General features: G+C 36.5%; 1 protein-coding gene across 1 annotated transcript in view; it reads left to right on the top strand.

The window, feature by feature from the left end:
* The window catches only part of ATRNL1 (attractin like 1), an 867795-nt gene that overhangs the window by 333543 nt on the left and 517860 nt on the right, over window positions 1-16392 (top strand). The window contains exons 23-24 of the mRNA XM_028121803.2: window positions 13577-13655; window positions 15732-15889. Of these exons, the coding sequence (XP_027977604.1) occupies window positions 13577-13655; window positions 15732-15889 (237 nt within the window). The remainder of the gene's footprint in view (window positions 1-13576; window positions 13656-15731; window positions 15890-16392) is intronic.

Raw genomic sequence — 16392 nt, 5'->3', positions numbered from 1 at the left:
CAGTTTTGTTAGTATGTTCCTAGGAATTTATCCTTTTCTTCTAGGTTGTCCCATTTGTTGGCATATATTTTATCATAATATTCTCTTATTGTATTTCTGTGGTGTCGGTTGTTATTTCTCCTCTTTCATTTTTGATTTTATTTATTTGGGCGCTTTTTCTTTTCTTTTTGTTAAGTCTCGCTAGGGGTTTATCAACTTCATTAATTTTTTTCAATGAACCAGCTCCTGGTTTTATTGATATGTTCTATTGGTTTTTAGTTTCTATATCATTTATTTCTGCCCTATTCTTTATTTTTAGTTCCTTTAGGTGTAAGGTTAGGTTGTGTAGTTGAGATTTTTCTTGCTTCTTGAGGTAGGCCTGTATTGCTGTATTCTTCCCTGTTAGGACTACTTTTGCTGCATCCCAAAGGTTTTGGAGTGTTTTGTTTACCTTTTCATTTGTTTCCATGTATTTTTTAAAATTTCTTCTTTGGTTTTCTCTTTGATCCATTCATTGTTTAGTAGCAGGTTGCTTAACCTCCATATATTTATAGTCTTTTCATATATTTTCTTATGGCTGACATCTAGTTTTATAGCATTGTGGTCAAAAAGATACATGGTATGATTTCAATTTTTTTTGTATTTGTTGGGGCCTGTTTTGTGACCTAATATATGATCTATTGGGGAGAATGTTTCATGTGCATTAGAAAAGAATGTGTGTTCTGCTGTTTTAGGATGGAATGTTCTTAATATATGTTACATCCATGTGGTCTAGTGTGTCATTCAAAGCTGTTTTTTCCTTGTGATCTTTCTGTTTAGATGATCTGTCCTTTGATTTCAGTGGGGTGTTAAAGTTCCCCACTATTATTGCATTACTATCTATTATTTCCTTTATATTTGTTATTGTTTTATATATTTGGGTGTCCCACATTTGGTGCATAAATATTTGCAATTGTTAGATTCTTGTTGGATTTTCCTCTTTATGATTTTATAGTGCCCTTCTTTGTCTCTTATTACAGTCTTTGTTTCAATATCTAGTTTGTCTGATATAAGTATTGCTACTCCAGCTTTCCTTTGACATTCATTTGCATGATGGATGTTTTTCCATCTCCTCACTTTCAATCTGCAGGTGTCTTTAAGTCTAAAATGAGTCTCTTGTAGGCAACATATAGATTGGTCTTGTTTTTTATCCATTCTGGTGCCCTATGTCTTTTCATTGGAGCATTTATCCATTTACATTCAAAGTAATTATTGACAGATATATATTTATTGCCATTTTATTACTTGTTTTTTAATTGTTTCTGGAAATTTTCTCTGATCCTTTCTTGTGTTTGTCACGTTTGGTCTGTTGAGAAATCTCTAGCTAGCCTTATGGGTCTTCCCTGTAAGTTAAGGACATCTTTTGTCTTACTGCTTTTATGATTTTTTTTTAAGAGATTTTATTTCTTCATTTGAGAGAGAGAGAGAATATGAGTGGGGGGAGGGTCAGAGGGAGAGGGAGAAGTAGACTCCCTGCTGAACAGGGAGCCCAGCTCAGGGACAGACCGCAGGACATTGAAATTATTACCTGAGCCTAAGTCAGATGCTTATTCAACTGAGCCACCCAGGTGCCCCTCTTTTATGATTTTTTAATTTATCACTATATTTTGTAAGTTACTTATAATATGTCCTGGTGTTGGCCTGCTTTTGTTGATTTTGTTGGGAGTTCTCTGCTTCTGGCTCTGGATGTCTGTTTCCTTGCCCATATTAGGGGAGTTTTCAGCTATTATTTCTTCAAATCAATTTTCTGCCTCCTTTTCTCTCTCTTCTTCTTCTGGGACTCCTATAATATGAATGCTATTACATTTGATGGTTTCACTGATGTCTTCTATTCTTTTCCCAAGTCCACTGAGTGTCCTTATGGGTATTGCTTTAAATTCTCCATCAGGCATTTTATTTATATGGGTTTTGCTTAGATCTCTGGCTGTGACCTTATCTTGTTCTTTCATTTGGAATGAATTCTTGCATCTTGGCATTTTGTCTGACTTCTTCTGTGTGTTACAAAAGGCAGTTATGTTTCCCCCTCTTCTTAAAGTAATGGCCTTATGAAGAAGACGTCATAAGTGTCCATGGCCTGGAGCTTTATGTAGTATTTGTGGTGTGTGTGACTGAGGCAAGCTTGACTGAGGAAGGCAGTCCCACCAGAGTGCAGGGGGGTTGGGCTTGATTTAAGCAAGTTAGACAGCCAGTGTGGGTGCTTCCCCCTGTAGGTCGCTCTGTGTTTATGTTGAGGGCCAGGGGAGGGAAATAGCCAGCTCATTTGTTCCTGCAGAGGCCTATCCATGAATGCTGCCGCTCAGGGATGTGATACCAGGAGAGAGAATAATCTACCCCTGTGTTCCGCAGGTGTTTTTCAGATCGCTGTTTACACACCGTCTGTCATGTGTTATTTGCCTGCTTTCTCTCCATGAGCAGTACAGTGGCCTTTGGACCCTTTCCTAGTCAAGCCTACTGACCTTTAAAACTCCAGGCTTTTAGACCTGCTTGTTGCAAGAACTCATGAAATTCAGCCCTCCTCATTTTCCAAGGCAGTGGCTTTGGGGAAATGTTCTTGTGTGTTTCCCTGTGTGCTTCTCTCTCTCTCTCTTGCCCTTCTCCATGACCATAGATCCCCGCCTTCCACAGCACCCATGATCCATTTCTCCCCTAAACCACATCTACACACCTCCTACCTTCTTTGATGTGGCCCCTTTCTCCTTTTAGTTGTGGAGTTTGTTCTGTCAGTCTTCATGTCAATTTCTGCAGGATTTAGGATGATTCGATAGTTATCTAGTAGTGTTCATAGGAAGAGATGAGCCTAGGGTCCTCCTACTCCGATACCATCTTTTTACACAGTCTCTCTCTCTCTTTTTTAACTTTTTCTAAATTTATAAATCATTCATTAAAAGGTTAACTGGAGAGTACTTGTCTCTATTTGTCCTACTCCCCCTAAGTTTCCACTATGGGCTCTTTTTCAACCTGTGTCTTTTTTAAAAATTTAAATTCAATTAACTAATATACAGTGTATAATTAGTTTTAGAGGTAGAGGTCAGTGATTCATCAGTCTCATATAATACCCAGGGATCATTACATGCCCTCCTTAATGCCCATAACCCAGTTACCCCATCCCCTACCCCCTCCCCTCTAGCAACCCTTAATTTGTTTCCCATGATTAAGAGTTTCTTGGTTTGTCTCCCTCTCTGCTTTTATCTTGTTTTATTTTTCCCTCCCTTTCCCCCATGATCATCTGTTTTGTGTCTTAAATTCCACATATGAATGAGATAATATGGTAATTGTCTTTCTCTGATTGATTTATTTTGCTTAGCATAATATCCTCTAGTTCCATCTTCCTTGTTGCAAATGGCAAGATTTCATTTTTTTGACAGTTGAGTAATATTCCATTATATATATATATATATATATATATATATATACCAAATCTTCTTTATCCATTAATCTGTTGATGGACATCTGGGATCTTTCCATAGTTTGGCTATTGTGGACATTGCTACTATAAACACTGGGGTGCAGGTGCCCCTTTGGATCACTACATTTGTATCTTTGGGGTAAATACTCAGTAGTGCAATTGCTGGGTTGTAGAGTAGCTCTATTCTCAACCTTTTGAGGAGCCTCCATACTGTTTTTCAGAGTGGCTGCACCAGCTTACATTCCCACCAACAGTGTAAGAGGGTTTCCCTTTCTCCGCATCCTCACCAACATCTGTCACTTACTGAGTGGTTAATTTTAGCCATTCTGACTGGTGTGTGGTGGTATCTCATTGTGGTTTTGATTTGTATTTTCCTGATGCCAAGTGATGTTGAACATTTTTTCATGTGTGTGTTGGCCATTTGTACGTCTTCTTTGGAGAAATATCTGTTCATGTCTTCTCTCCATTTCTTGATTGGATTATTTGTTCTTTGGGTGTTGAGTTTGATAAATTCTTTATAGATTTTAGATACCAGCCCTTTATCTGATATGTCATTTGCAAATATCTTCTCCCATTCTGTTGGTTGTCTTTTGGTTTTGTTGACTGTTTCCTTTGCTGTGCAAAAGCTTTTTATCTTGATGAAGCCCAATAGTTCATTTTCATCAAGATATTAGCTCATAGGATCTAATAATACATTAAAAGGATTATTCACCATGACCGAGTGGGATATATTCCGGGATTACAAGAGTGACTCAACATCCTCAAATTAATCAATGTGATACTCTACATTAATAAAAGAAAGGACAAGAACCATCTTCTCAATAGATGCATTAAAAAGCATTTGACAAAGTACAGCATCCTTTCTTGATTAAAACTCTTCAAAGTGTAAGGATAGAGGGAACATATCTCAATATCATAAAAGCCATATACAAAAAGCTCACAGTGAATATCATTCTCAATGGGAAAAACTTTTCCCTTGAGGTCAGGAACGTGGGAGGAATGTCCACTCTCACCACTGTTTTTCAATATAGTACTAGAAGTCCTAGCCTCAGCAATCAGACAACAGAAAGAAATAAAAGTCATCCGAATTGACAAGAAAGAAGTCAAACTCTCACTCTTTGCAGATGACATGGTACTCTATGTGGAAAACCCAAAAGACTCCACCCCAAAATTGCTAGAACTCATACAGGAATTCAGCAAAGTGGCAGGAGATAAAATCAATGCACAGAAATCAGTTGCATTTCTATACACTAACAATGAGACAGAACAAAGAGAAATTAGAGTCGATCCCATTTATAACTGTACCCAAAACCATAAGATACCTAGGAATAAACCTAATCAAAAAGGCAAAGTATCCATACTCTGAAAACTATAGAACAATCATGAAGGAAATTGAGAAAGACACAAAGAAATGGAAAAACATTCCATGCTCATGGATTGGAAGAACAAATATTGTGAAAATGTCTATGCTATCTAGAGTGATCTATACATTCAATCAATGCCTATCAAAATACCATCAACTTTTTTCACAGAGCTGTAACAAATAATCTTAAAATTTGTGTGAAACCAGAAAAGATCCCAAATAGCCAAAGGAATGGTGAAAAAGAAAACCAAAGCTGGTGGCATCACAATTCCACATTTCAAGCTCTGTTACAAAGCTGTAATCGTCAAGACAGTATGGTCCTGGCACAATAACAGACACATAGATCAATGGAACAGAATAGAGAACCCAGAAATGGACCCTCAACACTATGGTCACTAATCTTTGACAAAACAGGAAAGAATATCCAGTGGAAAAAAGACAGTCTCTTCCACAAATGGTGTTTGGAAAATTGGACAGCCACATGCAGAAGAATGAAACTGGACCATTTTCTTATACCATATACACAAAAATAGACTCAAAATGGATGAAAGACCCGAGTGTGGAACAGGAATCCATCAAAATCCTAAAGGACAACATAGGCAGCAACCTCTTTGACCTTGGCCACAGCAACTTCTTGCTAGACATGTCTCCTACACAGTCTCTTTAATTCACTTAGTGCTCTGTATATATGTTTGTATTCCCCCAGAATCATATGTTAAATCCTAATGCTTAATGTGATGGTATTTAGAGATGGGATATTTGCGAGATAATTAGGTCATGAGAGTGGGGCCCTCATTAATGGGATTAAAAGTGGCCCTTGAGAGTTCCCTCACCTCCTTTTGCCATGTGGACACACAGCAAGAAGAGGCTTGTCCATTAAGTTTAGGAAATTGACCTCAACAGATACCAACTTTTCCAGCTCCTTTATCTTGGAATTCCCAGCCTCCAGTTATGTGAGAAGTAAAATTCTGCTCTTTGTAGCCACTCCCCCTGCTGTAGTCTATGGTGTTTTTCTTATAGCAGTCCTAGTGGACTAAGAAAATAAGGATCCAATTTCACTCTTTTCTTGTGGATATCCAGTGTTCCCAACATCATTTTTTGAAGAGACTATCCTTTCCTCATTGTGTATTCTTGGCATCCTTATTGAAGATTACTTAACCATATATGTGTGGTTTTATTTCTGGGCTCTCTATTATGCTGGACCATATGCCTATCTTTATGCAAGTACCCTATTTTTAATTACTATGACTTTGTAATGTATTTTGAAATCAGGCAGTGTAATACCTCCAGCTTTGTTCTTTCTCAGGAATGCTTTGGCTTTTTGAGGACTTTTATGATTCTATATGTATTTTAAGATAATTTTTTTTATTTCTGTAAAAAATGCCACTAGGAATTTGATGAGATAATATTGAATTTATAGATTCTTTTAAGTAACATGGACATTTAAACAATATTAAATTTCCCAATCTGAGAACACAGGATATCTTTTCATTATTTGTGTCTTCTTTCTTTTATCAATGTTGTATAATTTTCAGTGTATATCTTTCATCTCCTTGGTTAAGTTTATTCGTAAGTATTTTCTTCTTTTTGATACTATTATAAATGGGATTGTTTTCTTTTCTTTTTCTTTTTTTTAAATATTTTTATTTATTTATTTGACAGAGAGAGAGAGAGAGCGAGAGAGGGAATACAAGCACGGGGAGGGAGAGAGGGAGAAGCAGGCTTCCCGTGGAGCAGGGAGCCCAATGTGGGGCTCGATCCCAGGACCCTGGGATCATGACCTGAGCCGAAGGCAGACGCTTAACAACTGAGCCACCCAGGTGCCCCTGGGATTGTTTTCTTAACATTCTTTTAACACAATTTACTGTTAGTGTATAGAAATAAAACTGATTTTTTAATGTTCATTTTGTATCCTGAAACTTCACTGAATTTATTAGTTCTAACAGGCTTGTGTGTGTGTGTGTGTGTGTGTGTGTGTGTGTGTATGTGAACACAGTGTTCAGGTTTTTCTACATATAAGATTATGTCATCTGCAAATACACATTATTATACATCTTCCTTTTTGACTTGGATGCCTTTAATTTATTTCTCTTACTTAATTGCTTTTGCTACAATCTCCAATACTTTGTTAAATAGAAGTGGTGAGAGTTGGCGTCCTTATCTTATTCCTGATCATAGAGGAAAAGTTTTCAATATTTCTATATTGAGTATGATGTTTACTTGGGCTTGTCAGTTATGGCCCTTAATTTATTGGGGTACATTCCTTTTATAGCTCATTTGTTGAGAGTTTTTATCATGAAGGGTGATTAATTTTGCCAAATGCTTTCTGTATTGAAATGCTTATGATTTTTATTCTTCATTCTTTAAATGTAGTGTATCATACTAGTTGATTTATGTATGTTGACCTATCTTTTCATCCCCAGGATAAATCTTACTTTATCATGGTGAATGATCCTTTTAACGTACTGTTGAATTCAATTTGCTAGTATTTGTTGAGGATTTTTGCAACTGTGTTCATGAGTGTTATTGGCCTAGAGTTTTTATTTCTTGTACTGTCATTGTCTGGCTTTGGTATCAGATTATTTCTGGCCTCATAAAATGACTTGGGAAGTATTGTCTTCTCTGTAGTTTTTAGAAAGAATTTGAGAAGGATTGATATTAATTCTTTAAATGCCTGCTAGAATTAACCAGTGAAACCATTTGTTTTTGAGTTTTTTTTGTTGGGAGGTTTCTGATTACTCAATTTCCATGCATGTTATTTTTCTGTTCATATTTTCTATTTCTTCATGATTCTGGCTTGGTAATTTGTATGATTTTAAGAATTATTGATTTCGCTCAACCATCGGTCAGCATCAGGGAAATCCAAATCAAAACCTCAATTAGATACCACCTCACACCAGTCAGAATGGCTAAAATTAACAAGTCAGGAAATGACAGATGTTGGCAAGGTTGCAGAGAAAGGGGAACCCTCCCTACACTGTTGGTGGGAATGCAAGCTGGTGCAGCCACTCTGGAAAACAGTATGAAGGTTCCTCAAACAGTTGAAAATAGAGCTACCCTATGACTCAGCAATTGCATTACTGGGTATTTACCCCAAAGATACAAATGTAGTGATCTGAAGGGGTACGTGCACCCCAATGTTTATAGCAGCAATGTCCACAATAGGCAAACTATGTAAAGAGCCAGGATGTCCATCAACAGATGAATGGATAAAGAAGTGGTATATATATTCAATGGAATATTATGCAGCCATCAAAATGAAGGAGATCTTGCCATTTGCAATGACGTGGATGGAACTGGAGGGTATTATGCTGAGCAAAATAAGTCAATGAGAGAAAGACATGTATCATATGATCTCACTGATATGAAGAATTCTTAATCTCAGGAAACAAACTGAGGGTTGCTGGAGTGGTGAGGGGTGGGAGGGATGGGGTGGCTGGGTGATAGACATTGGGGAGGGTATGTGCTATGGTGAGCGCTGTGAATTGTGCAAGACTGTTGAATCACAGACCTGTACCTCTGAGACAAATAATACATTATATGTTAAAAAAAAAGAAGATAGTAGGAAAGGAAAAATGAAGGAGGGGAAATCGGAGGGTGAGATGAACCATGAGAGACTATGGACTCTGAGGAACAAACTGAGGGTTCTAGAGGGGAGGGGGGTGGGGCGTGCATTAGCCTGGTGATGGGTATTAAAGAGGGTACGTATTGAATGGAGCACTGGGTGTTATACACAAACAAGGAATCATGGAACACTACATCAAAAACTAATGATGTAATATATCGTGATTAACATAACATAATAAAATTTAAAAAAGATTTATTGATTCTGTTTAGGTTATCCAGTTTGTTGATATATAATTAGTCTTATTAGTCTCTCTCAATCCCTTTTTTTTCTGTAGCATAGATTGTAATATTTCATTTATGATTTTACTTATTTTAAGTCGTCTCTCTTGTCTTAGTCTTGCTAAAGGTTGTGTTGATTTTGATTACTTTTTAAAAAACCTCGTATTTTGTTGATTTTTCTCATTTTCTACTCTTTATTTATCTCTGCATTAATCTTTAATATTTACTTCTTTTTGGTAGCTTTGAACATAGTGTTCTGTTTTGAATTGAGGTGTAAGGTGAGGTTGTTTAGTGCAGAGCTTTGTTTTTTTTATGATTTTATTTATTTATTTATTTCAGACAGAGAGCATGGAGGGGGGAAGGGAGGAGCAGAGGGAGAGGGAGGAGCATACTGCCCGCTGAGCAGGGAACCCAACGTAGGGCTGGATCCCAGGACCCTGGGATCATGACCTGAGTGGAAGGCAGACATTTAACCAACTGAGCCACCCAGGCACCCCGAGAGCTCTCTTCTTTTTTAATGTAGTCATTTGTTAGTTCTAATTTTCTCTTTGTACTGGTTTTGTTGTATCCCGTTAGTTTTGGTATATAATTTTTTCTTTTTATTTTGTCTCAAGATATTTTCTGATTTCCCCTTTGATTTCTTTTTTGATCCATTGTTCAGAAATATGTTGTTAGATTTCTACAGATTTTTTAACTTTCAAATTTTCCTCCTGCTATTGATTCATAGTTTCATTCCGCTGTGGTCAGAAAAGATAACTGATATGTTTTCAGTCTTCTTAAATTTGTTAAGACTTGTTTTGTGTCCTAACGTGATATATTTTGGAGTCTATCCCACACACATATGAACAGAATGTGGATTCTGATGCTGTTATGTGGAATTTTGTTTCTCTGTCTGCTAAGCACATGTGTTTTGTAGTGTTGTTCAAGTCCATGTTTTCCTTATTGATTTTCTTTTTGAATATTTTATCCATCGTTGAAAGTGGGGTATGATGGTTTGGGGATTAAGGTAATGCTGGCCTCATAGAATGAGTCTGGAAGCTTTCCTTCTGTTTCTGTTTTTTTAAACAGCTGCAGGAGAATAGGTATTATTTCTTTATTGAATGGTTGGTAGAATTCCCCAGGGAATCCATCAAGCTCTGGACTCTTGTTTTTTGGGAGGTTTTTGATCACTGCTTCAATCTCGTTACTGGTTATTGGTCTATTCAGGTTGTCAGTTTCTTCCTGTTTCAACCTTGGGAGTTTATAGGTTTATAGGAAGGCATCCATTTCTTCCAGGTTGCTCAGTTTATTGGCATATAATTGTTGATAATAATTTCTCAATAATTATTTCTATTTCCTTGGTGTTAGTTGTGATCTCTCCCCTTTCATTCATAATTTTATTAATTTGGGTCCTTTCTCTTTTCTTTTGGATAGTCTGGCCAGTGGTTTATCGATCTTATTAATTCTTTCAAAGAACCAACTTCTAGTTTCGTTGATCTGATCCACTGTGTTTCTGGTTTCTAATTCATTGATCTCTGCTCTAATCTTAATTATTTCTCTTCTAATGCCTGGCTTAGGCATCGTTTGTTGCTTTTTCTCTAGTTCTTTAAGGTGTAGAGTTAGTTGGTGAATTCGGGATTTTTCTATTTTTTTGAGTGAGGGTTGGATGGCTATGTATTTCCCCCTTAGGCCCGCTTTTGTTGTATCCTGTAGGTTTTGGACCGATGTGTTTTCATTCTCGTTGGTTTCCACGAATTGTTTAAGTTCTTCTTTGATTTCCTGGTTGACCCAAACATTCTTGAACAGAGTGGTCTTTAGCTTCCAAGTGTTTGAATTTCTTCCAAATTTTTTCTTGTGATTGAGTTCCAGTTTTAAAACATTATGGTCTGAGAATATGCAGGGAATAATCTCAATCTCTTTGTATCGGTTGAGACCTGGTTTGCGACCCAGTATGTGGTCTATTCTGGAGAAAGTTCCATGTGCTCTCAAGAAGAATGAGTGTTCTGTTGTTTTAGGGTAGAATGTTCTGTATATATCTATGAGGTCCATCTGGTCCAGTGTGTCATTCAAAGCTCTTGTTTCTTTGTTGATTTTCTGCTTAGATGATCTGTCTATTGCTGAGAGTGGTCTCAGCAATAGACAGATTGATTGAGGTCTCCTACAATTAACGTATTGTTATCAATATGACTATTTTGGTTAACAGTTGGCTTATGTAGTTGACTGCTCCTATGTTGCGCTGTAGATATTTACAATTTTTAGATCTTCTTGTTGGATAGACCCTTTAAGAATGATATAGTGTCCTTCTCTGTCTCTAACTACAGTCTTTAGTTTAAAATCTAATTTGTTTGATATAAGAATTGCTACCCCAGCTTTCTTTTGAGTTCCGCTGGTATGGAAGATGGATCTCCATCCCTTCACTTTCAGTCTGGATGTATATTTAGGTTCAAAATGAGTCTCTTGTAGACAGCATATGGATGGGTACTGTTTGTTTTATCCAATCTGCAACCCTGGGCCGGCTTAGTGGTCACCTATTCTTTCAGTTTTTGCTGGACTTGGAAGCTCTGTGTCCCTCCATCCATTCTAAATGACAGCCTTGCCAGATAAAGTATTCTTGGCTGTGTGTTCTTCTCGTTTAGTACCCTGAATTTGTCTTGCCAGGCCTTTCTGGCTTGCCAGGTCTCTGTGGATAGGTCTGACGTTATTCTGATGTTCCTCCCTCTGTACATAAGGAATCTCTTCTCCCTAACTGCCCTTAAGATGATTTCCTTGGTTCTGAGATTTGTGAGTTTTACTATTACATGCTGTGGTGTTGGCCTGTTTTCCTTGATCTTGGGAGGGGTCCTCTCTGCCTCTAGGACGCGAATGTTTGTTTCATTCCCCAGATTAGGGGAGTTCTCAGCTTCGATTTGCTCAAATACATCTTCTAGTCCTCTCTCTCTCTCCACCCGCCCCCCCCCCCCGGGATTTCCAATAATTCTGACATTGGAACGTTCCATGGTGTCACTTATTTCTCTGATTCTATTTTCATGGATTCTGAGTTGTTTTTCCCTTGCCTCTTTTCCCTTTTTGTCTATCACTTTGTCTTTGAGGTTACTAATTCGTTCTTCTGTCTCGCTTACCCTAGCTGTTAGATTATCTATATTAGATTGGGTCTCATTGATAACATTTTTAAGTTCTGCCAATTCAGCTTTCATTTCTGCCTTTAGAGACTCTATGTTGCCATTAATTGATTTCTCCATTCTAGCTATTGTCTTCATAATTGCTATCCTGAATTCCATATCCGACATCTTGGTTGTATCTTAATCTATTTGTAAATCTGTGGCATAAGTCATAGTCTCTGAGTCTTTCCTATTTTGGGGGTTCCTCCTCCTAGTCATTCTGTTGAGGGGTGGTTGAGGGAATGTATAGAGTCCTAATTATTGACCACAACCCAAGCAAGATGCACCTGTTTTCTAGGGACCTTAGGGTTGCTGGCCTCTTGTTTTCCCAGCTTGCCTTCTGGGGGAGGGGCCTGCAGTGCTGTTACTCAGGTAACCCTGTTTGGGCAGAATTGCCCTGACCCCTGTGGCAGGGGATGTGCTCAGTGAAAACCGTTTTTTTGCGGCTTTTGTTCTCTGGCGGCTCTCCCTGTCAGAGCTGTGTCTCTTCCGAAAGAGCAGAAGAGACCATTTCCAACCCTCTGCCTCAGAGCAGAGAGATTTCAGTCTGTTCTTCAGTGAGCTCTCCAGGCCACACTATCTCTGTTTCTGTCTGTGTTGCTATAAACTGTAGGGTCCTGGGTTGTTGCCCCTCAGCCATGCTCCCAGTCCTTGTCTCCATGTGGGGGCATGTCTCTGCCCTTTGTGCTTCTAAAACCGCCAGCCGCCCCCAGTTTGCACATGCAGGCCCGCTGCTCTGAGTTTCCCTCCAGGGGGCTGCCCTAAAATCCTTTCCCCGCCGCTACCAGTCTGTGAGTCTGTGCCGGGTCCCCAGCGCAGGAGGCTATCGCTCACCGGTGGTGTAGGATCCCCACGGCCAGGCTCCCTCCCGCTGCCATTTATGCTCCCATGTCTGCCCGCAGAATCACAGCTCCCCGCTTTGTACCTTGAAACCAACCACCTGTGATATTCTGTTTGTAGAGATCCAGATCTATCTTCTTACATCTCAGGCTGATTTTGTGGGTGTTCAGAGTGGTTTGGTAGATATCCAGCTCAATTCTGGGGACTGGTTAGAATAGGGTCGTACTCCTCTGCCATCTTCCACCCCCCCCACACACATTTTCTTTGAAAGTGTAGGATGCTAAACTGTCATGAGAGATGCCACTAAGAATGCTTGTAACATCATTATATCTAATTATATAAATATAATTTATAACTAAAATGAAATTCAACTTGGAACAATTACTGAAATTAATATAGATTCGTGATCAGGGCTTCCTACTTATCCTACATAAAAAAATAATAAATAGGTACCTTAATTATGTATACATTTCCTACGTTTTGACAGTAGATTTAATTCTAACTCATTTTTACCTGAGAGTTCTAGTTTGTGTATCATATATATATATATTTTTTCAATACAGAAATGTTTGTATAATAATACAATATGCATCTGAGAAGAAATCTTTCAACAAAACAATAATCTCACATTGCTATAAAATTACTTTGGACTAACCTAAACCTGTATCATTTAACTATTAACTACGGGTAAGCAAAGAGAATCAAAATACAAATAATGAATTACAACAGCCTCTGGTTTACATACAGAAGGCTGGATTATAGTAAGGAGGATAAATAGGAACTTTAAACTACCTTTGAATTTATCACCTATATGTTTTCATTAAAAAAGTATAACTGACATCTACACCTAGTTGAATACTGACAAAATGTATAGAGTCTGTGAAATATAGCATGGGCATAATTAAAACACAATACATTATTTAGTGTAATTTGATTTTTTAACCCTAATATTTTCTTTCTTGGTAGTCAAACAAAAATTTGGATATTTCGATTAATGCATCAAACAACTTTAATCTCAACATTACATGGTCCGTTGGTTCAACAGGTAAGAGGATTTTGTTGTCGCATGTCTTTCACATGTTTGTTTATGGAACGTGTTCTAACGTGGCTTTTTATTGTTAATTCAAATAATTGAAATTTTTTAAAAAATGTCATTGTTCTGATTCAGGTAAAAATAATAAGTAGCATTGTTAATGAAGTTTCTTTCCTTTGTCAACTTTGTCCCTTATTCATTTAAAATTAGATGCATAACAAATATTGTACACCACATAATTTTTTAAAATGGTAGTGTTATGAATTGCTATGATTTTAATTAAGATATTACTTCTTTAATGACTAGGGACTGAGATTTCAGTTATTTGATTCACTATTGAAGTTATAAATTTAATTATTAACCTTAATATTGATAGAAAACTATGAAATTCTGTGCATGCTGATAAATTAACATGTCTTCTATTACTTTCAAGCTTAGAAATGTACTATTCCCTTTGTCAGCTTCAGTGCTGAGAGAAAGTTGGAAAAAACCCCTATACTTAATATGTCTTCCGTAATAAGGTTTATAAGTTGACGTTTTTGACTTTTAAAAAATGTAACCAAGATGAAATCAAACTATGCTGGATTATGAAGAAGTATGCTCACTTTTTTGTATTTACATCTTAGGAAATTTTGTTGGCTTTTATTTTCTATATCAAAGATATACTCTTGCATAAAAGTGTTGGAATCTTCTTTAAAGAAAATATGTGGATTCTTAGATATCCATATTTGATTTCTGAAAATCAAGTCATTATGCCATTTTAATATGTAGACTCGTGGAGATGTAGAATTCAAGAATGATGAGGTCTTTTCAGTTCTAGAACCTAAACTCCATATGTTAAAGAATGAGAAGTTTGGGCAACTATATAGACATTTTTTTACTATGGTGCCAAACCTATAGTAAAATCTTGGCATTTTGAGCTTCATTAATTAAGAATTCATGATGGAACACTGGGCTGGCTCAGTCAGTAGAACATTTATTTCTTGATTTTAGGGTTGTAAGTTTGATTCCCATGTTGGGTGTAGAGATTACTTAAAAATAAAATCATTTTAAAGAAAGGAATTCATGAAAACTTGTACTATTAATTTGAAATTTACTTTGGCACAATAAATTGACTCTAGAAGATTTTTAAAATTTGTTAATAAAAATATATAAAACCTTTGTAATTAATTTAGAATGGTAATTTTTTTTTAATGGATGAAATTGCTCATAACTTTCAGATTCCCAGAACTAAATCTCAGAAATTTTGATTTATCAGGTTAGGAGATGGGGTCAGGAAGTCTGCCTTTTAAAACAACATCCCACGTAATTTTGGAATAGGTGATGAGTTAGAAATTAATTCAGTTGCTCAGTATATTAATTCTAAATACTTTTACTGTTTTTTAAGGTGGAAGGCTTAGTAAGATTGTTGGAAATGTTTTGTTCCAGTTGGTCAATTTCAGTAAATATTTATTGAGTATGCAATATGTGTTTAACTAATTAGACATTTAGCTTATGTTTTAAATTGTAACCTCCTTTCAATTTATTCAAAGTAGTGATGGTTCAATTTGTGGTTAAGACAAATAAATTGATTTCTTTTCCATTTTTTAATTGGATTGAGACATGTGAAATATGTCCTGATTTGTTTTGAGAGGCTCTGTGGAGTAGTAAATAGAAGGAACTCAGTGTTTGGAGCTAATATATACCTGAGTTCCAAAGAGGAATTTACCATTCAGTAGCTATAAACTTAAGGCAAGTGTTTTAATCTTTCTGAGGGTCAGATTTCAATTTGAAAAATAGAGATGGAATGCCTCTGGGATAAAACTGTTATTAGAAAAGAATATAAAATCTCTACACCAGTGACTAGTACATAGCACTTAATCAGTGGTATCATTTAAAAAAATAATTTTTATACAAATCCATTACATTTATGATGAATTTTATTTCTCGTTTGTTACTCTAAATAGTGAGCAAGTTTATTTTGATAATTATGTTTTTATACATACAGTTCTAAAAATTAAGTAAATATAATATATATTTTTAAGTTCAAAAAGATCCTTTTTTCCTAATAGGAGTTTTAAAAATTTGTTATTCTTATTTACATTTTAGCTGGAACAATATCCGGGGAGGAGACTCCTATAGTTTCCAAAACTAATATAAAGGAATACAGAGATAGTTTTTCCTATGAAAAATTTAACTTTAGAAGCAATCCTAACATTACATTCTATGTGTACGTCAGCAACTTTTCCTGGCCTATTAAAATACAGGTAAGTGTTAATAGTATTTCACATAATGACCACTGAATATTTTCTTTACAAAAACAATGCTGTTTTTGTTCGAAGTAATGATATGGATAAGATTTCTGTTTTGAACAACATGAAACAGGTATTGACCCCTGATAAAAAGGGTACATTGAATGTCTAATGATGAATGTGTTGTTTATTTTTTGACTGTTCAAAATCTGCTGGTTTAATGTTAATTACAGTTTTCTTTTTGGGTAAAAATGGAGTGCCAGAGGAGCAATATTATTTCACCTAGTTTATACTCTGACTAAGACTAGGAGAACAGAATCCAAGTTCAGAAGGTTTATCTATGTGGTCTTGAAGTTTAATACCCAGCATAGATAGAAGATAGGTCAAAAGTAGATGGCTTTCTCCTTTGTTATATTAACTCAAAGGGAGGGCTTTTGCCTGATTAAAGTACGGGTGGTAAGTTTGAGGCCTGGTATCCAGGAAAGGGGTAAAAACTGGCTATTTCTTGAGACTGGGCT

This window comes from Eumetopias jubatus, unplaced genomic scaffold (assembly GCF_037043125.1).
Source record: "Eumetopias jubatus isolate StellerSeaLion01/CBP00866 unplaced genomic scaffold, mEumJub1_p1.0 scaffold_17, whole genome shotgun sequence".
Classification (NCBI taxonomy): domain Eukaryota; kingdom Metazoa; phylum Chordata; class Mammalia; order Carnivora; family Otariidae; genus Eumetopias; species Eumetopias jubatus.
The sequence above is the reverse complement of the archived record's forward strand: the minus strand, read 5'-3'. Positions and strand labels throughout refer to the sequence as shown.